Source organism: Oenanthe melanoleuca, chromosome 14, assembly GCF_029582105.1.
Source record: "Oenanthe melanoleuca isolate GR-GAL-2019-014 chromosome 14, OMel1.0, whole genome shotgun sequence".
Classification (NCBI taxonomy): Eukaryota; Metazoa; Chordata; class Aves; order Passeriformes; family Muscicapidae; genus Oenanthe; species Oenanthe melanoleuca.
The window spans coordinates 9,786,858-9,813,032 of NC_079348.1; the positions used below are offsets into that span (position 1 = coordinate 9,786,858).

At 40.2% G+C, this 26,175-nt stretch overlaps 2 protein-coding genes across 7 annotated transcripts in view; one reads left to right on the plus strand and one right to left on the minus strand.

Moving 5' to 3' along the window:
* The window catches only part of TXNDC11 (thioredoxin domain containing 11), a 25,845-nt gene extending 17,033 nt beyond the window's left edge, over nt 1-8,812 (plus strand). For all 3 annotated transcript variants that reach the window (XM_056503725.1, XM_056503727.1, XM_056503726.1), the window contains 5 exons: nt 6-789; nt 3,086-3,231; nt 3,810-3,919; nt 5,349-5,429; nt 8,091-8,812. In XM_056503725.1, coding sequence (XP_056359700.1) covers nt 6-789; nt 3,086-3,231; nt 3,810-3,919; nt 5,349-5,429; nt 8,091-8,718 — 1,749 coding nt within the window. In that variant the 3' untranslated portion in view covers nt 8,719-8,812. The remainder of the gene's footprint in view (nt 1-5; nt 790-3,085; nt 3,232-3,809; nt 3,920-5,348; nt 5,430-8,090) is intronic.
* SNN (stannin) lies at nt 1,458-17,429 on the minus strand. Of its 4 annotated transcripts, XR_008841633.1 has the most exons (6): nt 17,332-17,429; nt 16,340-16,460; nt 7,360-11,427; nt 6,907-7,085; nt 5,027-5,116; nt 1,458-2,145 (listed from the first exon to the last, which is right to left on the minus strand). XR_008841633.1 is itself a non-coding variant. In XM_056503728.1 (3 exons), the coding sequence occupies exon 3, from the start codon at nt 11,348-11,350 to the stop codon at nt 11,087-11,089; it is 264 nt and encodes an 87-aa protein (XP_056359703.1). In that variant the 5' UTR covers nt 11,351-12,168; nt 16,340-16,460; nt 17,332-17,405; the 3' UTR covers nt 10,989-11,086. The 4 variants fall into 4 exon arrangements, 1 of the variants encoding a protein (XP_056359703.1); XR_008841632.1 differs by lacking the exon at nt 6,907-7,085; XR_008841634.1 differs by lacking the exon at nt 6,907-7,085 and having other exon boundaries at nt 7,360-7,450; nt 17,332-17,405.
* Nucleotides 17,430-26,175: the final 8,746 nt, after the last annotated feature.

Sequence of the window (26,175 nt, forward strand, 5' to 3'; positions counted from 1 at the left end):
CATAGATTACCAAAGTGGCCTTGGAATACCACAAGTGTAATAAAAGCCAGGCAGCTGAGCCAGATCTTCAGCACATAGGAGACTCTGATTCACCAGCTTTTGATTCCTCTGTAACAGATGCACATGTGAAGTTCTCCGAAACATTTCCCATAGCCAAGTACCCGTGCTGTAACACAGTGGTGCTTCCACAGTGGCACTCCATCTCCAGAACTCACAATGTCTGTGAGCTCTGTGTTAACCAGACTCTTGGTGTCAAGCCAAATAAAGTCCATGTGCCACACTGTAACTTTTTAGAGATAGAAGCAGCTTTGGACTCTTTCTACCTCCAGGAACATACCTTTTTTCAAGTAATATCAAATACCATAGAATGCAGCAATTTCTTAAGTTTCTATAGTCCCTTTAGCTATTACACTGCATGTTGCAGGACAGTAAACAGGCATTTTTTAAGTCTCATTAGTTCTGAGAAGACCATCTTTCAGACCCCCAAAGTAGCATTTTCTTCCCATGGGAAGAAAGATAACACTCAATTTTCTATTCCTCACATTGAGGATAGGAATTGTTTTATTCCTGACCTTAATATTAGTAGCACGAACATTACTGGTCTGAGCTGCAGGACCAACAAAACCTTGAATCTCTATCTTCTGGATTCAAATCTTTTTTGGATATATGCAGAGAGACTAGGAGCATCAAGATCTACTCATTTTAAGGAATTTGCTGCCATTGTTGACCTGAAAGAGGAAGTGCACTATGTCCTGGACCAGAATCAGTCACTTATTGGACCTACCCTGGGTACAGTATTCATTATACAAATGCTTGTATTCAGAAAATTGTGTTTCCAAGCAGGACTGGAAAACTTAATGTGATTTTGAAAAGAGAGACTAGTTTGTGAAGTGAACATGTGAATTGTAATTTATTTTATTCTATTCAATAGTTAACTAAGCGTTTATGAATGATTCTGTTGGCTAGAACATGATCATGTTCTAAGAGACATAACAACTAAGTTCCTTATACCATAAGTAATTTGCTTTATAAGAAGTGAGCCTTAAAATGTGTGATTCTTGACTTCCTGATGCATTGGTGGAATTGGTAAAATCTAAATTAACTTGTGTATGGAAAAAAATTCTGTTCTTCTAGAATACCTGATTACAGAAGACATACGTATATTAATGGTAATTTTGGTGTTTGACAGCTGTTCGGTGTACTAAAATATCACAGAATTTTAGGAGATACTGATCACTTAGCAGAAGCAGAGACTTCCCCATCCTCTTGTCCTCTGAAACCAACTTAAATTGATTTAAATTTATTTTGAGAAGTGTGTCTGTTTTCAGGATAACAGGGTGGAGCTGTGAAGTGATTGTGGCCAAATCTGCCAATTACTGTTACTTCTTGTCTGAAGTGGAGGAAAAAAAAAACAAACCTAGAAAAACAAACAAACAAAAAAACCCTGACAAAACAAATCAAGGATTGCAGTTCTGATTTATTTTCACATTTGTGAATAAGACAAAATATTCCTAACCATGTGCATTTGCCTGTCATGCTGATGTGCAAAAACTGAGTCTACCTTCAGAAAATACTGGGTTTCCTAATGTTAGCTATGTAAGTAAACATGGATGAAAATTTGGCTATTAAGATAAATTGCTCAATAACATATATCACTATAATTCTTACAGCACCAATTACATTTCCTTTTTGCCATAAATCGAAGTACAAAAATATGCACAACATAGAATAAATAACCATGTTCTTTTTAAGGATCACATGCAGCTCTGTATCCTGTCTCTATCCCAACCCCCAGGAAGAGAGTCTGGAAAAACAAACAAAAACCTCAGTGACCATAAAAGGATACTTAAGAAATATTAAGATCAGAATGAGAACATAAAAATTTCCTTCCCCTTTGTGCTTCCAGTACTTTCTGTCTCGAACATTTTTTAGGTCACAGGATTTCCTGAGTATGATGAGGGTTTCTCTGCAGAGTAAGACTCAGTACATTTCTGTTCCATCATTTCAACATCCAGAAAACTTTTGCTTCTACATATATTATCAAGGAGTCTCTGATTTATTGGGTTTTGTGCTTTTTATTTCAGTTACTATTACTATCCTTTCAGTTACTATTTAATCATGCATATATATTCCAAATCTGGAGATCTGAAAAGAAAAAAAAGCTTCTTTTTACCTGGTGTGAGAATTAAATGAAATGCTGAATAGTAAATAAGGAGTTAAATGTACTGCTGTTTGCACTTCAGAGATAAACTTGATGATCTGGTACTCTGTATGTCTGTACAAAAGTGGCAGTTTTACTTGGGCCTAGTTTTATGCCGGAAATATGACAAAGCTGTTTCTATTTGATCAAACTATTATTTTTATTATTTTTCATATTTTGCCTTCTGTCTTGATTATTAAATACTCATTGTTTTTATGCACAGAATAATACTTCTCTATTCAAGTTCAAAAGAAGGATATTACTGATACCTTGCAGCAATTTAGAGAATGTGGTTCAGGCTCAGAGTAGTGTAGCTGAAGTTAATTGAGGGCTTTGGAGCTTATTTTAAATTGTTACCATTGGCCAGCTACTTGTTAAAAATCTTAAGGAGAAGTAGAACAAAGAGGAAGGTGGTCACTGATAGACAAAAGGGGATTGGTCATATTGGTATGGGAATAGCAGATATTTAAAGGTCAAAAGAAAAGAATTACAGAGAAAGTAATTAAAAATGGAACAAAATGGAGCCTTTCAATAGAATGTAGAAATTGAAAAATAGAGAGGTTACTATATATGACTTAGCAGGTATGTGGTTAGGAGAATAGAATATTATTATTATGGCATATTGACACAAGATTAAAGTCTGGTGTGGCTAGTGACAACACTGTAATGAGCAAAATAAAAAAAAAAACCCAGTGAAGCTTTATCCTGTTTTCAGATCAGTTGTGGTTACTCAATAGTTGATACCAAACTGTCAGAAATTAATGACATGAAACCAGATTTCAGTTTGTATTTTCTCTGTAAGTTCTTCTGAATTCTAAAGCAAAAAGTGCCAAAATCACCTCAGCAAAACTGAAATAACTTTGTTACGTATCGATTTCATTTCAGAGAACTTCATTAAAAATTTCAGTGTTCTCTACAGTCCCTTAAAAAGGCATCTGGTCGATGACCCTTCAGTCCATTTTCATGAAGAGCATGTGGTCACAGAGGTGACTACAAACACCTTTCACGAGACTGTTTTCCTGAGTGCCAAGGTAACACCTCGTCCCTCAACAGCTTTCTCACAGATAATGGCACAGATTTTAAGGAGGGGGTGTTAATATTGATACGCTTTTCTTACTTGTGACATAAAATATGGTATTTTGTAAGAATTCAAAAGCTTTCCATCAAGTCTGCATGAATGTCTGTATCTCCAGTTGGTTTCCAGCAGCCCCAACCCCTGCTTTGCCAGTTAAAGGCAGAAAGCAGAAGTAATTTTTTTCCCCCATATGAAGTGTACAGTCAATGTTATATATATAGGAATTTAAGACTGCAAAAGAATCTTGGGAAGTCTAGTAGAGTTTGGTGCATTTTCACTTAAAGGGAATGATCCTAAACTAAATAATATTTTCATTTTGTCTTCATGGAAAGAGAATTCCCCAAGAATTTGTGTGTGTGTTAACTCAGTAGTCAGAGAGCAGCAGTGAATAACTTACAATCAAGTTCATTAATATTAGGAAAAAATTGCTTTCACATTTCAAGAGTTCCCATGCAAGATGATGTGAAAACTAGTCCTTCTTTCTGCAGATTACCTCCAATAAGTAATCAAACTCTTCTCCATTTCACTTTCTAGAATGTCTTGCTGCTGTATTATGCACAGTGGTGTGGATTCTGTGCTTCTCTTAATCACATCTTTATTCAACTTGCTCGGCTTTTGCCTCCTGACAGTTTCACTGTGGCAAGGTAAAAAGATTCTAATTTCATCTTTCCAGAATAATGTAAGATCGCTGAGGTCATCAGCCTAGAAAATAAGTACGTTTTTCTCTCCCTACAACTGTGCAATATAGATGTGATTGTAATCTGCTTAATTTATCTTTGAATGCATTGTTTTGTATATACACAAAACAATGAATATATGTATTCCTTTATATATATATTCGGTGGTTTTCAATCTCACTGCCGTAGTTACCCACTTTTATTAAAAAAAATTTTAAACTCTGCAATTAACCTTGAAACTTCCTAATTTCAGGAAGTGAATCCATAACTTTGTGATGATTTGTAGCAAATAGTATTATGTTGTTTGTATATATATATATTTGTTAGCAACACCGTTTTTATCACAAATCTAAAATGGCAACCTATATCCTATGCAAAAGAAAATTAACTCTATCTCATCCAAACCAGTTCACAGAAATATATCTATAAATGCATGTGTGTAATGTATATTTTAATATATATATTTAAATATATGTAAAAAATACATTGTTTTCTGTGGTGTTTCCAGGGTTATTAATGTTTCTGTGCAACTGAAGCATTCTTGTTCATGTGTATGATGCATAAATACTTAAAACATTTGCTCTGATTGCATCTTTATTTGATTCTGATTGACCTTACTCCAGGAGACAGCATGGGATGTAGAGAAAATATAAATTAATTTAAAATCTGGGTTTTCATCTCATGTTTATAATTGTGGCTTTACTGCCACAGATGTGATGCTATTCTCAAGGCTACACCCATTCTCTTGCCTGACTTTGAAGTTCTCTCCTTTGCTCCATTATTTTCAGAGCAGTTGATGCAATTGTCTGTTTTGTTCTATAATAATTTGTAATTACTAAGAATTTGATTTGTGAAAAGAAGCCCTAAAATGCAGAAGAAAACAAAAGCAAACAGTTGAACCAAGTGTTCCTTTCTACTCACAGCTTTAGGAAAAAAAGCTTTAAGAATGTGCTTGTCCTTGGAAGAAGCAAAATCACTTACTAACAAAACTACTCGAGGGGACAATATTAAGAGATGTACCTGAGGAACAAATTAATGACTAAAAATAACTTGTCTCATGTTTGGCATAGTTACCTCAGAAGGAATGTGTGCACTGTGTGTACGCAGTGAGCAACTGGGGGTTAATTGCTGGTTGAGAGCAGTTGCAGTATTGAATGTATTTTTCTAGAGAAAAAAACACACACATATTTGTCAAACTGAGAGTCATCATCTTGAATATTGGTAATTAATTCTGCTGACTCATATGCACAGTGTATTTCTGGCAGAAACATTTAGACTTTATTTCACAGATACTTAAATTTCCTTCTTCCCAGTCCCTAAAATGGCGTTTTACAAGAAAATGCAGATTTTCATTTCATTTGCTTGTTCTCTTCATCAGTGTGTCTCTTCCCCACAGAATTGATGTGACTCGAAATGACCTTCCCTGGGAATTTATGACAGACCGTCTCCCAACCATTTTATTTTTTCCTCATCAAAGGTAATATAATTCTTTCCCCTGTGAATTTTTTACTTCCATTTTACTAAGCTGCAGTAATTATCTGGTTACATGTCTTAATAGAGAAAAAAGCCAAAGAGTAATTAATTTCCATATATGCATTCTTACTTTATGCATATTCTTATGAAAAAAAATGACCAGCAAAGTAACAAAATAACCCAACCAACACTCACAGATTTCCACTCTTCTCCCTCACGGGGTCTTACCATCAGCAAATGGGAATTCAGTCTCTTAGTACTGGGCAGTTACCTACCACAAAATCTTTAAACCTGTACCTTAAGTTTTGCCATTCTTCATGTTTTAATCCAGTACAGAAAGTTTTGTTTCTATCAGTTCTGAGCTACCCCAGCTTCCAGTTGATGGTCTCCCTATTTCTTTTCATAGGTACTGATTTTGTCTCAGCCTCTGTAATGCTCTAGGCAGTCTCTGGAGGGACAGACTGAGTAGTTTTATTAAGATTATTTTGTAATGCTCCAGCTGGTTTTATTAAGGTACCTTACCTCTAGGCATTACTTCCCCTCCTGGTTTTCCTCTCTACTGTTTTTTTTTTATATTTTGCTGCATGTAGGTAATCAAGAAAATTAGGATCTGATAGTCTTTGTAGTACCTGTAGCACTACTAGAGTAGTCATATATTCATCTTGAATATAAAAGTGCCTCATATTAGGGCTTTTTATGCAGCTTCTTACCCACTTCCCTTAGGAGACAATTTTTGCAAATTAACTGTTCTCAATTTCTTTCCACCACATGCTGTTAATATTTTGTTCTGCTATTTGTTTTAAATAGCCTTTTAGCTTCTTTGATACATGCTGTGGTTTTGATCAATAAAAATGGATGATGATGTAGTAAAACATTACCACAATATGAGTCAATTTTGATTTAGTGTAGACTATTTTTTGCCTAAATTATGTCATGATTCATTAATCTGGGATGGGAACTGATAGTCAGCTGAGCAGCTGCTGATGGTAATTACAAGAGTAACTTGGTCCATCAGCAGGAGTCTGCAGGGGAGGAAAACTCATGGTGCTCACTCTGCCACAAATAGCTTAATCTTGATAAGCAGGAGCTTCATCTGACTGAAGTTCTTGAATTATTGATAAAATATGGTATTTGTCTTCTACGTGATGTACAGTAAGTAGTTTTCAGTAAATGAAATTAAATGTTTTTATATCCCACATACTTATGAGTTGGATTTTATAGAAGGCATTTTTGAGGGAAGTGTAATTGGTAAAGGAGGAATTCCCTTGTTCCAGATGCACATTGTAACCAATTCAGGACGTAATGTCATGCAAGGAGACACAAAAGTTGCTTGTGGTGTGTGTTGTACAGGAGTACTAGGAGGCTTTAGACATTATACTTGAATCTGGCTTGCTTACTTTGCTATCATTTTTGTTTGGGCTTATTCTCTGTCCTTTTTCTCGCTTATGTAATTAACTCATATCTGAATGTGTGCTACTTACCATTACTCTAGTCATGAATTTGACAGCCAGAGGGAAGCAAACTGAGCTTTTCTTCCTTGTTTTGATGGCTGCCTCAGCAAAGAGAGAATAACTGCTAACTGGCAAAGCTGGAGCAGATCCAAACTGTTAAACTATTAGCTGGCTTCCCAGTTGTACAGAGTGAGGTGGAAGTGGCTGTGCTGCAGGAGGAAGTGAAATTGTGTTATATGCTGAGTGAAAGGATGAAGATGGAACTGGTTCAGAAACAGAAGAGCAAGTGTTAGTTCCAGTCTAGTCGTTAGAGGACAGTTTAGCCTCATATGTGTGCACAGGGTCCACAAAGGGCAGTAATTGTTACATTTGTCACAGCTGGAGGCAGTATTTTTTAGTAGCTGGTAGTCTTGAAAAAATTTAGTACTTGCTGTTCTTGGCCTCTCTTGCCCTGTTGCTGTTGCACAAAGCAAGGAAGCTTACCTGCTGGTAATATGCTGGGCTTAGTATTCACAGCTTCAGGGGGGAAAGCACCAACAGAAAACCCTTGTTTGGTTTGCTTCCTTCATCACCTCTGAAGTAAAGACAAAACAGTAAGAGGAACAAGTAAAGAGTTGTTTTGTTTTTGGTTTTTTTTTTCCTAACAGCAAAAGGGCCTTACTTCTGACTAAAGTGACTTAGTCTTTTAAAGAGCTCAGTTGCCATGGCTTTCAGGTGCTGGAACTCACTAAGCTACTGCTTCCAGGAAAACAGGTTCCAAATAGTCATTGCACATGGGATAGCTTTATATACCTGGACTTAAATTCTAATAATATATGTAGACTTAGGAACATTTAAATGTCATCCTTCAGTTACAGAGACTAATGGCACTGTGCTCTGATCTCACAGTGATGCTGCCCTATGTACTTGAAGCTCATAACTCATGATCATTTTTTAAGAGTAAAATGTATTTTCTGAGATTTAATAGAATTTTTTTCTTCAAATACCAGTCCCATGCAGAGATGCTTACAGCACCCAGACTGGAACACAGGAAAAAATGTTCATCAGAAGAAAATCTGTGTGCTTTATCTTTTATTACATGAGTTTAGGTATCTCCTAGCTGTTGTACTTAACCTGATAAAAAAATAACGTATCAAGTTGAACAGCACATGCTTAGGTAAAATTATCCTTAATCTCCCTGAGTATTTTACTATTAACTTGTTCTGTCCTTCTAGGAAGGAGCAAAGTGTGAAGTTCCCTGAAGACTTTTCAGTTAACCTTCCTAATCTCCTGAAATTTATTTTACATCACTCAAGTCTTTCTTCATCAGAGCCTTGTACCAAAGAATGCCTACATAAAGAGTCAGTTCTACAGCAAGGACACATCTCACACTTAGAAAGAGAAATTCAGAAGTTAAGATCAGAAATCAGTGCCCTTCATCAGGCCCATGACCAGCTTGAAGCACAGCTTTCTGAAGCCAGGAGAGAGGAGCAGAGACTACAGCAGCAAAAACACACACTGGAAAAGCAGCACAAGACTCTGCAGCTCCACAGTGAGCAGTTACAGGCCACATATGACCAGAAGAATCAAGAATTGTTAGAAATGGCTGAAAAGCTTCAAGAATTAGCTGATGCATCAGAAAACCTCCTTAAAGAAAATGCTTTACTGAGAATTCTGGTGGCATCAAGAGGAGGAAAGCTACAAAGCAAAGACGAAATTAAAGAATCCCTTCAATCTGAGCAAACACTTTCTGAAGATAATGATATATCACTTTCAACAGCTACTGCTGCTTTAGAGGAAAAAAGGATTGATAATATTGATACCATAGAGACAGAGCACAGTAGTGGAAATAGGACAGACTAATTCTTACACAAAGTCAAATGATGCAGTATTGGGTAGGTATTTATGCAAATTTTATTGACATTCATTGTAAATAAAGACTTCTTCCCCCACATGATCTGGAAAAAGAAAAATCAAATGGAATATTTTTGTATACTTGAACAACTTATTAGATAGCCCCATCTTAAGAAAAGAATGGAAAACACTTTCTGCACTTTACTATTGCACTAACTTGCAAACACCTATCCATTTAAATTAAAGATACTGGTTTGTAGAGGCGCTGTACACTGCTGCCCCTGACTAAGGACCAGTTAGTTTTCACTAGTTTTCTCTTACAGCTGCTAGAAGGAAAATCAGACCTTTGATTTATACTTTTCCATAATTTCTGAAGTTTGCCCTTTACACTGCATTCTCTTTGCTGAATTAAAATAGGTATTTCATCTGTGTAATCAGTAAACTTGAATGGACAAAGTCATCTTGCAACTACTGTTCTGTCCTAGAACTTCAGCACTTTGTATCACTTTTGTATACTGGTATTCTGACTGTCTGGAAACCACAAGAGCTGTGTGTGAACGTTCTCTACTGAAAACTAGAGGAAGTCTCACTGAATTAATCTTTTTTTCTTTGCTTTTAAGACATGTCAAATACAGCAATTTAAGTGTACAGGTCTGACTATACATGCAAATCGCTTGAGAGCAGTATCTTAAAAAGCATGTGTCAGGGTAAGAACATTACCAGCTGTACCCGATATGTTGTACTCAAAAGGCAACAGCAGGAGCTTTTTGCTACTTTTTTGCTTCTGACAGCATTTCTTTTGCTTCAAATGACAGCTTTCAATTTTAAAAAAGCAAATGTACCACTAACAAAGCAATTCAACATCTTAGTGTAGAAGAAGGGGACGACTTTTTGTCTAGACAGTTCTTGTCTTGCATATAGTCAAGCAAGCTTGCTAGGCCTTAAGTAATTCCATATGTACAGGTACAAGAAGCAAGTCTAATGCTTCCTCTGGAATTAAGGCTAGGCAATTAAGTGTTTAAAAATTTCAGTATGCAAAGGAGGCCATGTATCAAGTAATAGAAAACAGGCCAGTGACCTCTAAGCAGGTGTGCCTACACAGTTTTGGAATATGTAAGCTGCCATTGGCTGCTCAGTGTTGTTCCTTCTCCTCCCCCCCAAACCATTGCAGTCCAGAACTTCCCATTCGTCACCTTTTTACAGTTCCCATAGCTGAACTTCAGCACAGAGCAGGAAATGCATGTTATCTGGAAGGACTTGGCCATTGCTAGCTAAAAGCTTTTACAAACTGACCAGCAATAACCTTGTCCCTATCAACAGTAGAAAAGACTGAAACTTCTCCTGTTGTAGAACAGTTAAACCAAAAGTTATATACAAGGTACATTAACTGAATTCTAGAGTTGTCTGGCTGTAGACTAAAATGCCTTTTTGTAACAGGCTGTTAACATACACCCTAAGTACACAAACCAGGGTTCTAGGAAGAATTCATTCTACTTGCACTTAAGCCAGTTTTGCTAAGTAAACACTTCTGCAGTTTTAGCACACAGACTGGCCTATGGAAGACAAGCCTGCTCTACTGCCATTTCAAACACCTGGAAACCTTCTGGACATTCCCTGAGGGTTCAGTATCCATCATAAGTTCCCAGGTTGGAACCCATCAAAATGGCAGTTTCCTTGCAGTAGCTACACACAGAACTCAGTTCTAGCAGCCAAAAGCTTAACCAACATAGCTGCAGCTAAAGGAACTCTTCCTTTCTTGTAGCTCCTATGTTTCTTCATTCAGCATATTACTGAAGGCTTATCCCTTCTTTTCAAATTAAGTACTCTGCATCAGCCCAATAAACTGCTTAAAGGATGAGTTCTGACTTAGTATTTGCATACTCAATCTAGTAGCAGAAGAAAGTTTTAACTGCAGATTCAGTTTTGATGGTCTGGAGTCCCCTGTGTATTATATGTAGTTGCATCATATTCCCATATGCTACAGAACACAAAGCAAGAAGTTTCTGGCAGCTATATACAGTTTACAGTTCTGAAGTAGTTCACATTACAGTAGTAGCTCTATCAAAATAGGCTCAGCTAAACATTCAAGTAACAAAAAACAGTAGTAGTCTCTTCACACAGTATATTCCTGTGCCCATTGCCAGCAATGGACATTACACCAGGCGAGTCAGCTCCTGCCATAGAGGAATTAGGATACGCAGTCGATGCAAAGTGCAACCTCTCAGTGCATGCAGTTGCAAACAAAGCTTATTTAATTCTCATCAGGGTGTTTTCTGATGAGTAATGTGCACATGACCAAGTTCTTCACAGTATTGAAATGCTTCTGCTAGTTACACATGTCACGAGCATATAGTCCATCTGCACATGTTGCTCCAAGTTAGCTGTGTACTTCAGGGCTGTTTGGAGTTAGCTTTGCTTTCCTCTCCACACAGGGTCCTTTAGCAGAGTACTGCACCAGCAGAAAGGGCTCTTTGGTTTCTCCCTCACCCACAATGCTTTCCTCATCCTCAGACTGGCTGAGCTTCTGCAGCCGCAGGTAGCACCAGCAGCCCTGGATCAGGGCTCCCAGAGCCGCGATGGCGATCAGGATAACGATGACAGTCACAACTCCGGTGGTGGGGCTGTGATCTGTGATAGACATGGCCAATAGTTCAGGCTGTGCTCTTCTTTAGGAGATTGCTCTGTCCTCACTATCAGTCTCGATGCATCTTCAAACTCCTACAGGGTTAAAAATAAATAATGAACTTGTGCAGTTTTACTGCACTCTTCCACAAGGGCATGTGGATCTTCTTGCACTGCAGTGCTGTATGCTGCTCAGTCACAGAATCACAGAACCATATTTTGGCTCCTGACATGCTTGAGATAGCACACAACCTACTAAGGGGTAACAATTTGCTCTAGGATATGCAAGACAAGACTGAAAGATCCATGGAATTCATAGAGTTTAGTAGAGGGGGATTTAAGATTGTTGGTACAAATGCTGTATCACAAGTAAAATCTCAAATCCATGACAAGGTAGCAATTCAGCTACCTTTACTTTTCCTTAAGGAATCCTATAGGAACAGTATATTTGAGTGTCTAGCCCTTTTTAAAATTTAATTTACAAACATCCTTATTATATACTAACAATTCCAGGATTGGTAAGCTAATTGTGAAGGTAATTGTAGTGCTAATGCATTACTCTAAGTCTGTCCAGAACACTGGTCTGCTTACAAGGGCTGGGTAGATGGTAATTGTTTGTTCATTGAGCACATAAAACATCTGTTGCTTTTTTTCATAAAAAGCAGGTAAAGCTGTATTTAAGACTAATGAAGCACAATGGAAATAACATTTTAAGCTTCTGCTCCTCTTGGTGGCTTTAAAACTTATAAGAGAAAGGTAGTCTGTTGGGACTGCAGCTGGAATTGGAAGAGAGGCTGCAGCAGGAAACCTGAAGAGCTCCAAGACTTCCTTAGTTTCCTGTAGTTTGAACAGGACAAAAATATATAGGTAATGTCTTTTGCTACTTTCAAATTCACAACCCTATTTAAAAAAGTCACGTGAGTCTTAAGTTTCAAAGTTACTGTTTACAAAGCTGATAGCTTCACTTTTCTTCCTTAAACTAGGACATAAAAGGTAATTAATGATTTGCTTCTTTCCTATTACCCCAACTCTTCAACAAAACACAAACTTTATAGTAAGGACTAGAGCCAGTCCTACCCAGGAACATCTCTTACCTGTGTACTACTGCAAAAAGCAGACTAGGTTTCAGTACTGCCATTTAAGGTACAAAAGATGCAGTCCCTAGAGGCTCTAAGGCCATCTCTAAGGCACATGTGCTTTTCTCCTCACCTGTACCCACTGACCAGCAGTGGGGTAACAGGAGTATCTTCTGGCTGCCAGTCTGTTGAAGGTCACATACACCTGTCCAGGAAAGGCTCTTCCTCACTATCACTGCTGCAGTCTCAGCTGCAAGTACAGCATCTTTGTACAAAAACCCCTCAGGAGAAATCAGTCTTAACCCACCCTGAGCCAGGACCACTGGGTTACAGTGAGTGTCACTCACCGTGCCAAAAGCCTCATCCACATTTCGACACAAGTCAAGGCAATCACAGTGCAGTATCCTTACCAACACAGCTCAAGCCAGAGACTTAAGTTTGTTCCCTGATGTCTGTCTCATGGAATGACAGACCCATGTGTATCACCATTTCAGCAAGGACACCTCCACTACAGAGTTCAGCACGTGTTACTAGAGCCCTGTATCACATAACTTGCAGACGCTCTGGTTACATTTCCAGCCCCGTAAACTACAGCAATCAATAGCTTGTCTGATACAACCAGACAAGTTCTGCAGACCCAATTTTTCCTAAGTAATAAAAGCAAACCTGACCACACTACACACCCTCAGCAGGGCTGTGTGCTCACTGCAGCCAGAGAAGTATATGATTTGCCATAATCACCTTGGTTCTGCAATGCTTATTCAACACAAGGGTGATCAGCTGAGGGTGATTAAGAGTGACTTTCATGTAGTTCATTCTCCTCAGGGCTTGTCTAAAGAGCAGTACAGTTTGATCCAGCCAAAACAGTACAGCATCAGCTTAAAAGATAGGTTACCTTGCTTCTCCTGCAGACACTCCATGACCACATTGAGGCCTCTTCTGCATCTTGCACTATTGCAAGCAGCAGTGACAGCCTACTGTTCCTCTCCAGCAGTTTGGGTTAGTACATAGCCTTATATTAAGCAGTTACTAGAAAACAGTTTTTTGTAGTTGGAATTATTGCAGATGATACCCCCTCTGCCAGTCTTTGGGTAGACAGCATCCACTATATAAAGTGTGAAACTTTGCACATCACCAGGATCTTGTTTCAGGATCACCAGCAATCTTGTTTCAGGATGCACAAGACTGACTTAAGCTGACTAGACAATTTTAAGTCCAAATTCAAGTGCAACACAGCAACTTACAGATTCCTCTTAGAGATCTTTCTTGGCCAAATCCATACGTTTTTACTTTTAAAATTCCAAATGTTCTCTATTTGATTTAGAATCCAAAGAACTTCACTTCTCAATGACAAAGTGTAAGCATCATTCCTTCAGGCATACCCTCTTCCTACTCAGGGACTTGAGAGCCAGCACCCTACATAAAGTCAGGTATTAAGCATCTGTACAGATGGCACAAATAACTAGTTAATAGTGTGTGACAGTAGCTTTAGGTAGTTTGGAAGCTATAGTTATTGCTAGCTCACACTGCAATTTTTGTGGCTTTAGATCACTGCACAGCTACAGATAAGTTCTCCTGCAGTCTTAGTTCTACCCTTAGCAGAGTACATTTGCATGTTGTAACTGTAGGAACTTCTAGCAAAAGCCTTGGGATTGTGTTATTTTCTGGACACACAACTCCAACCTTGCTATTCTTTCCACCAGCAACTGATTGGAATCCAGATTAAGCTGACTCCATATTCCTCATCTTGAGAGGGGAAATACTGCATTTTGTAGATCCCCTTAAACTGATTTAAAGGCCACAAATAGTTCAGATTCACTTTCCCCTTAAAGCATATCTGAGCTAAAAAGCCCCTATGATTATACCAGGAGCAGCACTGCCTTCATTAATCACTTATACTGGAAGATATTAGGCTGGAGGCTGTAAACTCCTGATCTTCAAAGGGATTGTCAGCACCATCCATATATATTTGGTGGCACTTGTAGAGATATGTCCCTTCCCACCACACTTGTTACCAAATCAAGCATCTGAGCATATTTATTCATTAGCAAGATTAGTCAGATCACTGGTATGAGCTGCAAATAGCCTATTTCAGTTTTTACAGCAATCAAGCAGTGAAAAAATCAGCTAGAAACCATTTTTCCATAAGTAACTTACTTTTCTTTTTTTTTTGCCTAATACCAGCTTCTACTCAGAAATTCATTTATGAAGTTTTATTATCCAATTCAGAAGCTATAACTAAAGGACAAACAGGCAATTTTAATTGCAGAAGGCTGCTAGAGGACAAATGTGGTGCAAGACTGGAATTAGTTTCTAAACCAAGTTTTTCATTATTACAGGCATTATGCTGCTAAGTTCAGTATTGTCAATGTCTGCAGGCATGTTTCACTGCTACCATTTGAGCCAAAGCTATAGGAAGAGGCTTCAAAAGCAAATTTAATATAGTTCACCCAGACATACTGAAGTCCTCATCAAGCAGTTATGCTCAAGGTTCAAGTATTTGGGCTTTTTTTGGGGGTGGATGGGGGTGGCACCTACTGTGCTGTATTATAGTATTCCACCCTAAAGTAAGTTAAATGAAGCACAGTAAAGAAATGAGAATAAAATTATCAGTGACCTTCAGCTTGTTTTTTTTTTTTAATCAGTAAAAACTGTTTAGTTAAAAAGCCTCCAATAGCAGCTTGTAATCAACATGCTTCTAATTGTGATAAATGCTTTTTCCTGTTTCTGTTAGTAAAATCCCTTTAGAGGAATGCTGCATACTCATCACAGTAACATCCTTCTTGCCAGTGGAATACAAGGGGAGAATCCACTGGGAAGATCAGTGCTGTACATTTACCATTGGCACACAAGTGTATACAGCACCCACCCAAAGCAAGGCCTTTACAATACAAGGGTGCAGGCTTCACCACTTGCACATTAAAAATGGCATCACTGTTATTCTTCATTAACTCCAGTTAATACCACCTCCTGATAGTGCCAAGTTACCTTGCACAAGCCAGGGCTTTGCCAGAGGCTATTTTAGAAACAGAGAGCTGTTCAGTAGAAACCTTCAATGCAAATCATCTTTTCCAAACCCTTATTATAGTTTTGATGAGGAATAAAAGAACACAGCTTTTCTGTGGCTAATTAGCTGTGGACAGTATTCCAAGAACTTAGCACTCAGGCAACTGTTAGATACTCTAGAACAAAAGCTGATACCAACAGCATTGGCTGAAACAGCAATTAGCTCCCACGTGAGGTGTAGTGGTACCTTAGACTTAATCAAGAATCACTTTTAAAGCTTTGCATCAAGCTAAACCACACAGAAGTTGGTAGTTTACAAAAGACAGCAAGATAGAGAGATGAGAAAATAGCAGTCTAAGACGTTTTCCAGACACGACAACAGTTGCAAGAGCAGACACTTTCTCAGCAGCACAGCAAGTGGAAGAGGTTTATGCTGCAACTGCCTATCAGGCAAGTCAGCCCATTAATGCAGAACTGGAAACAGGCTTACAGTGTTAAGACCATGTTAACTTCCTAGGCAATTGCATGGCTGGGAAAACATCTGCCGGACACCAGATTTTTATCTGTCAGTGTCATATCCACACAGAGCTCTAATGAAAAGTCTGTCCTGACATCATAAGAGTCACTTCTGATATTCCATTACCAGAAGAAGTATGTTGTATATATTCCCTGGCATAGCTTAATTTTTGATATATTAGAAAAATTACTGAGATACCATCATTAAGTTTGCTGATAAAAACAAGTTTCTTTTATTTAGATTCAAGGTAGCTCTCCAAATGTGTTGTTTTGTTTTGGGTTTTTGTTTGTTTTTTTTAATTGGCTTTGTCTAACAGCAGCTACACAGCACCCGAGATTTCTAACAGTCAAACAGAGTATATACAGCTCAAATCTTTAGACAGCAAGCATGCCAGGAGTCAGTCACATACCTTGACCAAACAGCTCTGGCTAGGAGTCCTCTACGCAGTGTTTCTGAGTCACCGTATTAGAAAGGTGAAGGTCACACTGGTTTTGGATCTTGTCTGGCAAGTCTTCCTTCTCGCTCTTACCCTGTGGAGAGGCATCACATTGGTTTCTAGCTGCTACACATCCTGAGTGCCTTTCACTTTTGGCTATCCAATGACATAATCGTGTTTAACTACTGGCTTCTGGCACAAGCTGTCAGGGAAAGAACCCTTACTGTTTCACCTGCCTGCTAATCAAGCAAGAGTCTCAGAAGTGGTTTCAAGTTCTTTACGTTTATTCAAAGGCAACATCTACTGACAAGTGTAATGTCTATACCTACATTTGTGTCAAGAAAAGGAAGAGCATGAGACGGCGCCGTATACTGCAGATACTCAGAGAAAGAAAGAACAACATTCAGTCTGAACAACTTGCGTTACCGAAAACTCCCGGATTGTCATAAAGGTCGGTTTGGACATATGCTGCAGCAAGTACCGAACTCCTCACACTGGGCGAGCAGGAACGAGCCTCTCCAGCCGAGAGGAGCCCGGCGCCCACCCCGAGCAGCCGCCGACGATCCGTGAGACATCGCCTTGTGACTGCATCACGGCAGGGCGGCTGCAAACCGCCAGGAGACGGGGCCGAGCCCCGGGGCCAGGCAGCGAGGCGGCACGGGCCGCCCGGGCCGGGGAGCCCCGCGTCACCCACGGGGCCCACGCGAGGCCTGCGGGGCGCCCAGCACCGCTCGGAGCCCGGCAGGGCTGAGCGCAGGCCCTCCCGTGGGCCGCTGCTTACACAAAGAGCGAGAACGGGCGGCCCCGGCCCAGGGCGGGGGAATTCGGGGGGAACTCAGGCGGCCCGACCCTAGCGCGGGTCCCTGCCCGCCCCACCGACACTCGCCCCGCATGGAGCCGAGCCTCCCCCCGCCTCCAGATCGCTCGCCCGCGGTCACCATCCCACATAGCCCCAAAGCACCCACCAGCCTCGCCGCGGCCGCAGGAGCTCCTTCCCCGCCCGCGCCACCGCCTTATACCGGGGGCCGGGCGGCGCCGCGCGGCGCCAATCGGGGCCCGGGCAGCAACAGCTGACGGGCGGGGCCCCGTGGCCCTTCCCTCCCTTCCCGCGACAGCCGCCGCGGGTCCCGCCCCGCGCCACGAGGAGCGGGAGTGGAATCGCGGAGCTAGAGAATCATTGGGGTATAGAATCGTGGAGTCATGGATGTTGGAAGAGATCTTCAATACCGTCCAGTCGAACCGTCAACCCAGCACCACCACAATCACCCCTAAACCTCTAAATCATATCAGCCAGCGCCACATCCAGAGGCCTCTTCCTCTTAAACACAACCAGGGATAGTGCCGCAACCACTTCCCTGGGCAACCTATTCCATTGCCTGACTACTAGAACATGCCCCGTCTCAGCTTAAAGCCATCTCTTCTGGTCCCCGCACTGTGGGCGCGGCAGGAGAGACCGGCCCCCAGCCCACTGCAGCCTCCTTTAGGTAGTTGCAGAGAGCGATGAGGTCCACGCGGATCGCGTCGGGACTAAACAAGAGCAGCTCCCTCAGCCCCTTTGCATAGCACGTGCTTTCCAGACGTTGCTTGGCGGGTCTCGGCCGCGGAAGACGAGGCTGTGCTGAAGGGCTCCCTCGAAGGGCCGCGCTTTTTCCCCTCAGCCCTCAGGCCTGTGCCCCGCGCAGCGTCCAGCGAGGCCGTGAGGGCACCGCCGCCCCGCCAGGGACTGAGGCTGTGCGACGTCGCTGACCCGGCCCCAGCGCTCTCCTCGCCAGCCTCGCCGGGGTAAAAACTCCGTAAGACACCTCCGTGACCCCGCAAGAGGGGCCTTCTCGGTTCACCGGGCGGCCACAGGACAAAGGAGCGACTAGCGGAGCCCCGCCCGAGCCCCGCGGTTCTGGTGGCACTGACGGGGCCCGGCCAGTCCTCCTTCCCGAGCGGCCAGCGCCGGCCTCCCTGAGGGCCTCCCTTGCCTGCAGTAAGGTATCATTCCCAGTATACCCATTATATTTGGTAATTCATGCTATGATGCTGCAGTTAGGAAATTGCCCAATACATGGGTTTGTTCACCCTGTCACCCTGGCTGAAGTTGGTCGTTACTGGAGTAAAAAAGAATTTTGCGACTCCTCTGATGTGGTATAGTTCTGGTAACACAGATCCCACCTCCTCTGAAGTCTGGCAAAATTAATTTTGAAGGAATAGACTGTGACAGAAGATCAAGTTTGGAAGTCACCATAATTTACAGAAAAACTTGTTTTAGAACACAGTTTATCTCGTGATTTAACCCCAGTCAGCAAACAATCTCCCCATTAGCAGGATAGGGGAGAGAATAAAATTATTTGATTTTATTATTCACTTTTAATTATCAACCCTGCTTTCAAGGAAGATCCAAAATGTAGCGCTACACTAGCTGCTATGAAGAAAACTCGCTCTATTCTAACTAAAACCAGCACAACTGCAAAATTTTCTATGGAGTAAAACTAGTTTTTCCTTCCATAAATGCAGTGTCCACCATAAGCATGAGGCAAGGTGTGTGGTCTCTTTCCATTCTCATTCAGTGGGAAGCTAAATATGGCCCAGTACCCACATGGATACCTCAGCTCCTCTACTTGGTCTCTAAGCCATCCAGACACAAGTCACCTTTTGCCTGGGAGCTGTACAGCCCCCTTCACATATGTTGGTGTGTCAGGAGACCTTCCCAAGATGACAGGCAACTCTGGACTGCTCCCGAATCCTATCTAGGCATTTTGCAGCATTGGCAGAGCAGTTTTTCCATGGTACACACTGCCCCAAGCACACCATCCTTGTGTAGCTTGTTTAATCAAAAATGTATGGTGACACTGAATATCTGAGATACCCCAGCCAGTTAAGAACATTTTTATAGAAGTCATTGTTTATTGTAAGATTAACAGTTTAAGCTTTGGATCTAAGTGCAGTGCAGCATCAATTTCTACTGTCTTTATGCATCAACTGCTACATAGAAGAGATTATAAAACGCTACTAAACCTTAAAAGCTCATAATCTTTTTTGGAAGGAGTAGAAGAGTAAGCACAGGCACTGAGTTACTTTCACTGTTGGTAACTAATGGTCTGGATTTTCTGAGAAAGCAGTATTGGCCATGGCACTAAGCTTCTGTCAGGTGAGCAGATGCAGAGGTAGCCTTTGGGCCAGTACTTTAATAAGATGTCTAAATCTCATTTTGATACTTGGATATCTCCAGAGAGGCCTGTTTTAGTTACGTAACCATGGATGGAGTCTGCGCTGTATGTAAATGTCCCAATCCATTTCAGTGAGAAGGGTCATGTCCTTTTGTACAAAAATCATGAATGCAATTATGACAAAGCTGACTGGTAAAACCCATCCAATAATAGTACAGCCTTAAGAGAAAAAGACCGGCAGCCTCTTTTGGTATAATTTGAAAACTTTTTGCCTTTGATAAAGTTTTAATTGTCATTTTGTATCTCATATTTAATAAATGGCAGGGAGAACAAAGCAGGTTCATTCACGTCAGTTTCTTATCTTTGTAAATGGACTGCTTGCTCTACCCAGGCTTGGATGGCAAATTTCCTGCCTGCTGTGGAGAAAGCACAGGGCTGTTAATCCTTCAAAATCACTTTAAAACTCCTCTTACTTTCCCACCTTCACCCATCCCCAGTTAACACTTAAGGCTTTTAGCAGGGGCAAGGGTCTGATGATCTCAGATCCACACATGGGGAGCAGAGAACCTACTGTATTCTTCACTAGGAGCTGCTGAAGCACACTCAGTTAAAGCCATTGAGTAATATGGTTTTCAGCTGTGTAAGGATGAAAAAATGAGTTTTCTCTCATTTATTTACTGTTGCTCCTTAGTTGTGCACGAGTAATGTACAACTGTGAACATGCAACACGCTACTGCAGGAGATATTTTTCTCTTCCTTGGAAAGGAATTACAAGCTTATCAGTAATATTTCTTCTTGAATATTCATAACTTACATAAACAGATTTGACAATTTTCTGAATTTATACTATCATGTAAAGCACACACTTCTGCTTTGATGTTTTCACATCACAAGCACTCAAGAGTTTAAACCATTACAATGTGCTTATATATTTCACTATATATATTTATTCTTTCACAGAGAATTCTGGGGTCAGTTGTAGTAGCCATTGTCACAGTCATCTGGCTCTCTGCTGGAGCTACTCTGACCCAAGCATAGTTTCCAGCAGTGTTGATTTTAAGTGTTACTAATTACAGAGATTATTTTGTTTCTCTTCAGGGACTATACCACTGTCAGAGAAATAAATGACCAGATTATGATATGCCTGTTTTGGTTTTTTTGTTAGAAATAAATTGTTTCCGTTGCTGCAAATTCACATCACTCACTCCTTGTCTAATAATTTGGGTATTTAAAAAGTACTTATTTTTGGAGTTTCCTTCCATCAGTTATATCCTGTGCCCTCTAAGTATATTTTTTATATAGTCATTATACTTTAATTTTGAACAATTACCTTCAATATTTGTTCTTTTAGTTAGGGGCATATGTTGTGTTACTTCTGAAGTGTTGACCAGTAAAATAAACCATGTGCTCCCTCCATTTCCATGTGGAAAGACAATGAATATGCAGCAGATGCATATTACACCTCTAATATCTGTTCCATTTCCTGTTGTTCTCTAGCACTCCTTGTTATAAAATGTGTTCAGTAATCATTATGCACTCTGGAAAGTTTATCAGGGAAAGAGACCACGTGGAACAGTTTTGCAGGTTTGTAGGGGGGTTGTTAAGGAGGACAAAGCGCTGCTGTCTCTATTTGAGGAGATCTAAATGACATCTTGCGCTTTTACTTACAGGTCACTGGAGAGCACATACACAGAGAAAATGGGACCAAGCTGACCCTCTCCAGCAGCTTGAGCTTCTTATTTCTTCTGGGAAAAAAGTGTATGAGAAATTACTAATCCAGCTCAGAGAAATGGAAGTATATGAAGAGTTTGTACAGGTCAAAATTTAATTTTTTTTAAGTTTTGCAAAACCTCAGGTAATACTAAAGCAGGATTTGCTTCCTACCAGAGCATGCTGTATATGCCCCCAAAGTTTTTCTTGCATTCTTCTGCTGTGGAACCCTACCAGCTTTCCTTAGCCTTCTGCTTAAGAAAGCATCTGCTGGGTTTTGTACTCAGCTATTTGTAATTATGGGTATGACTCATAAGCACTTTTAAGATTAGTGTGAGAATAGAATCACTGTATGTCTGAATAGCAGAATCAATCCACTTCTGCATTAGTGCTAGGAATACCCACCACACCTATTTAAAAGAAAACCCTCAAAAATAGTTTTTATATGACAGCATGATTGAATGATGCATCCTCTAATTCTGATTAGTGCTGTAAGTGGTACTTCATGATGAGAGACTGTGAATCCAGGCCAGGAAAAATGGATTGTTTAAAACTCATTTGAGCATAAGCTTCAATTTAGAATTCTGAAGGCTGTAGCCCTTTTTTGGCATAGAACCAGAGTTGGGACAAGAGGTGTTTTTGCTTGGATGCTTTACATTCTGCCCTGAAAATACAGCTTTTATATGTAACTCCAGAGATGATAAAAGGTGAAAACAGTGCTATACATCATATTCACAATGAAAGATATAATCTTTATTTTGTTGCAACACTAGGAGATAGCTGCAGCTATCCCTTATTCACTTCCAAAATATGCAAAAAGATGAATTTGCTGTGTTGTACGTCTTTGTCTTATGCTTTGGAGGCTGTTTTTGTACCTGAAAACTGATGAACAAGGTACAAAGCATTTCCTTTGTGCAGCAGTTATTTCTACAGCTCTCTGCCAGAGTTGTGAAGCCTACTGAGAAAAGACATCTGATGAGAGTGCCAGCATCTCAGGCTCACTCCATGGATCTGGGTGCAGTCAGTTACCCATTATTCCAGGTTATTACTTAGCATCCAACAGTCATTTTAAAAGATTGTATTTTAAACTTGACACAAGACAGGTTTTAGTAAAATCAAATGTTGCTCTGTAATTAGGCTGCAGGCCCAGTCTGTAAGAGACAGAAGGGGTGATGGTTTCCTAGTTGAAAGATCTGGCAGTGTGACACTTCAGTTTACAGGAGCAGTGTTTGCTTGGCACTATAGGTAACTCTATTATGCTGAAAAATAGATTCCTTGATATACATTTGGAAAGCACATTTGGTAGAGTGGTTCAGCATTTCCTTCAATTTTACTTTGCCACAGAGCTTTACAACAAAGCTGTTCCCTGTTGCAAGTCTGGAAGAAGAGGCAAAAAAGTTTTTATTTTCATTCCTTCTCTCATACATGGATAAAACCCAACATATTTTATGTTCCTATGTGTAGCAGCCTTTTCCTGCTCTGGATGAACTTAACATGCTCTTATTTCCTTCTGTCATTAGTAGTGTGGCCCAGAATATGCTTTTCATTTGGCAAAGCAGTCTCTTTCTTTTAGGACAGTCTGCAATCAGCTTCTGACTGGTTTCTTAGTAGGAAGCTTAAGGACTGCAAAAATGGAAAATTAGATAAGCACAAGCTTAGTAACCTTCATAGCCTGGGGATAGTCCAGAGGAGCAGGGACCAAAATATAAAAATTGTCTTAAAAAATGGCATTGCTAACCATTATGTGTGTGGTTAGGTTTTTTGTTTTCTTTATTTTACGAAGAAGTATATATATAAGTACGTATAGACCTTGGCCAATTTGGAGATATGGATAAGTAAGTACTCCATCCTGTACACTGAAACTGAAGCTTTCTTTTTCAAGTTTATAATTTTAAATTAATTTGATAAAATAAAAAGTGGCTTTGAACATCTACCAGATTTTTAGCCCTCTCCTAGTTTACTGATTCCCCTACTTGAGCCATATTTCCTGTCTTCAAGACATGGTACTGGGCACGTTAGCTGGGGAAACCCAAAGAAAATCTGTTTAGATTGCAAATTTGTGTGTTTACAATGCCTTTTTTTACCTTTTCAGCATACAGAGTAGAATTTGATCCATATGCTTCACAGTGTGCTTGAGCTACCTTCACATAGAAGCAGACATTCAGATTGGAGTAGGAGTATTATGAGACTGAGTAGTCAAACGTTTAGGAACTTCTTGATAGTCGTATTAGACTTTATTACCGTAGCCCTGCTTTGTACAGTATTTGCTTCCTGAAACAGTATAAGAGCAGTGGCACAAATCACAGTGTCCTCCAGTGCATTGCATTTACTGTGACAGATTGCATTGCAGTGAAACATCTCTCCAGATAAAGCCTAATTTGAACCTTCCCTATGGTAGCAAAGAGAAAAAGAAATCCCTTGTTATCTCAATATTTGTGCCAATTTGCTTGACTTCGCTTTGAATTTTAGGAGCACTTCTGAAAACAAATCACAGTAAACAGTTCAAACTGGAAGTGTCAGCTCTTGGGGAAACCAGAAAACACTACACGACTGATACCTACCCAGAATAGAAATCTAATGAACACTAACTGCCTGGTGCTAGAGAGAAGCTAGGGGTGGTTTGGAGATAAGGTGGGGTTTGAGTGATGTAAAAAGGGAAGATGGAAATAATCTGAAAACCTAAGCCCAAATTGACAAATCAATTCAGACAGCTTCATTTAGTGTCTTCATAACTCTGGTCATATTTTTTTTTTTTTTCTGCATGTTTCCTCATAAATTTTGCCTGGATGTTGTTGTTTACTCCTCCTGTTTTCCTGGGAGTAACACAACCTATGAAACCCAGGACAGGAATATTGCACCAGAGCAATCAGAACATTTATATATATTTAGTATATGAAGGAGCTGTTTTATCTACTAGTAGGGAAGAGTATTGCAGCAATCTGATTATGAGTAATTGTTTGAATTGCAATTAAGATCTCCAGATTAATTTCCTGAATGCCAGCAATTACTTGCTATACTACAAGCTGAGCCATAAGCTGTTCTGATGGTGTTTGTTCAAAGGCCTTCACTCTCCTTTGGATTCCTGCAACTTAATCTATCTGTAACTTTCCCTTCTTCCATTTACTTCCATTGTTTCAAGTGTCAAGTAAAGATTTTTTTTTCTCTTTGTTAGGATTAGGTGTACTCTCCCTCTGAATATGTGCAGCTAGATATAATTTGGGCTGATCTGCTGCTGTAGCTGCGTTAAGCTGTGTCAAATCCTAAATGTCAGAGTATGTGCTTTTTGCTATGTTTTAATTGTTGGTAGCATTCTGTGACCAGTTTAGACAGAGGTAGCAGAGATGAAGAACATATGAAATGGAAGTTTGCAGTGGTAGAGAATGCTGGTCACTAGGTGAGGGTCACATCTCCTGAAGAAGGCCACAAAGCTGCAAGGATCACAGAATTCAGGGTGTGAATCTAGAGAAAGTACTACAGCTACCAACATATGCAAATCCTTAGTGAAGGGGGAGTTTGAATACTGAGGAATTCAAGGTGTTAACTCTGCATGGTGAGCAGTGCACAAGAAGTCAGCATTGTGCTTGACTATTTTGCAAGTAAAATTTTACATCCTTCTTTCATCAGCTATGATGCTTATTTGAGCAGTGCCAAGTCCCTCCTGGGAGGGCAGAGTTATGAGTGCCTGTAAACTGTTGGAAGGATCAGAGCAGCTTTTTCTCTAGCAACCTAGCTGTTTTGTTGACTCAGCTTTTAGAAAATTCCGTTTTAATAAATTTTTATCCTGAGAAATGTGGGTTAAGTTGTATATCAAAAGTTCAGTATAAATGTGATTTTTGTGGTGCTTTTGTTTGGAATAGCTCTAGTTTAGAAAATCCTTTATTGCACAATTTATGCAGGGTAAAGCTGTTCCTACAAAACAGTTTACAGTAGCTGTCAGCATCAGATGTTTTCTAGGCACTACATTTGCCACCTAGCAACCACAGTATGGTAATTGTGCTACAAGTTATTCCATGTGTGCAGCCCTGTCAGATAAAGAGACTGCTGCAGGATTACCCACCAGTCATTAGTCATTAATGACAAGATGTCTTTCTCACAGTACAAGTACTCTGGAGATTCCCCAGGCTGAATGCACAGGGCTTCAAAACAGCACTGCATTTTTCTGTAAATGAAAACCTATATGGTATTCCGTATGGTGTGGTCTCCAGTCAGCACTTATTCCCTGCGAGGCAACTTTTGTAGGAAATATTTGAATTTTTTTCTTCCACTGCATTTCAGAAATCCAAAAGTGGAAGTCCATATTCTTTGAAGCTTATATTAATTGTAAGAAATCAGATTCACTGTGCTACATGGAAAAAGATATAATCCTTTAAATAGAATGACACTTTTTTTCCCCCTCCCTATTCTCTAGATGCTGTTATACCCCCTCTGAATACCTGCTCCCGATTTTAGAGACCTCTTTGTTTTATGAAGAGTCTCATGTCTACTGGACTTCCCTGTGAAGCTTCTCTGCCATTACTCATTACTGCAGCTATACTAATGGTGGATATTCTGGGCAGCCTAGATGTCCAGTGTTAGACACTGTAGCTGTTCCCATTTTGGCAGCTGGCCATGGCACTGGCTGAGTGCTGGCAAGGACAGCATGCTATATTGGGGCTTGTGGGATATTGCAAATTGAGTAACAGAATTTACAGTGAATGCTGCTGCTGGAGAGCAGTTGCTTATGATCACAGGGCAATTCCCTTAATTCCTTTAGTCTTCTGAAGAGTCAAAGACCCTATGGTAAGAATATTAGCAAAAAAAAAACAGAGAACAGGCAATCTGAAGGACAAGAAAAATGCTTTACAAGTCAGGAGAATACAGAGCACTAGGAGGCAGTGTCAGTATCACCCCATAAACTTGAGGGAATTATCACAAACATTGCTCCTCTCCATTTTACTTGTTGTT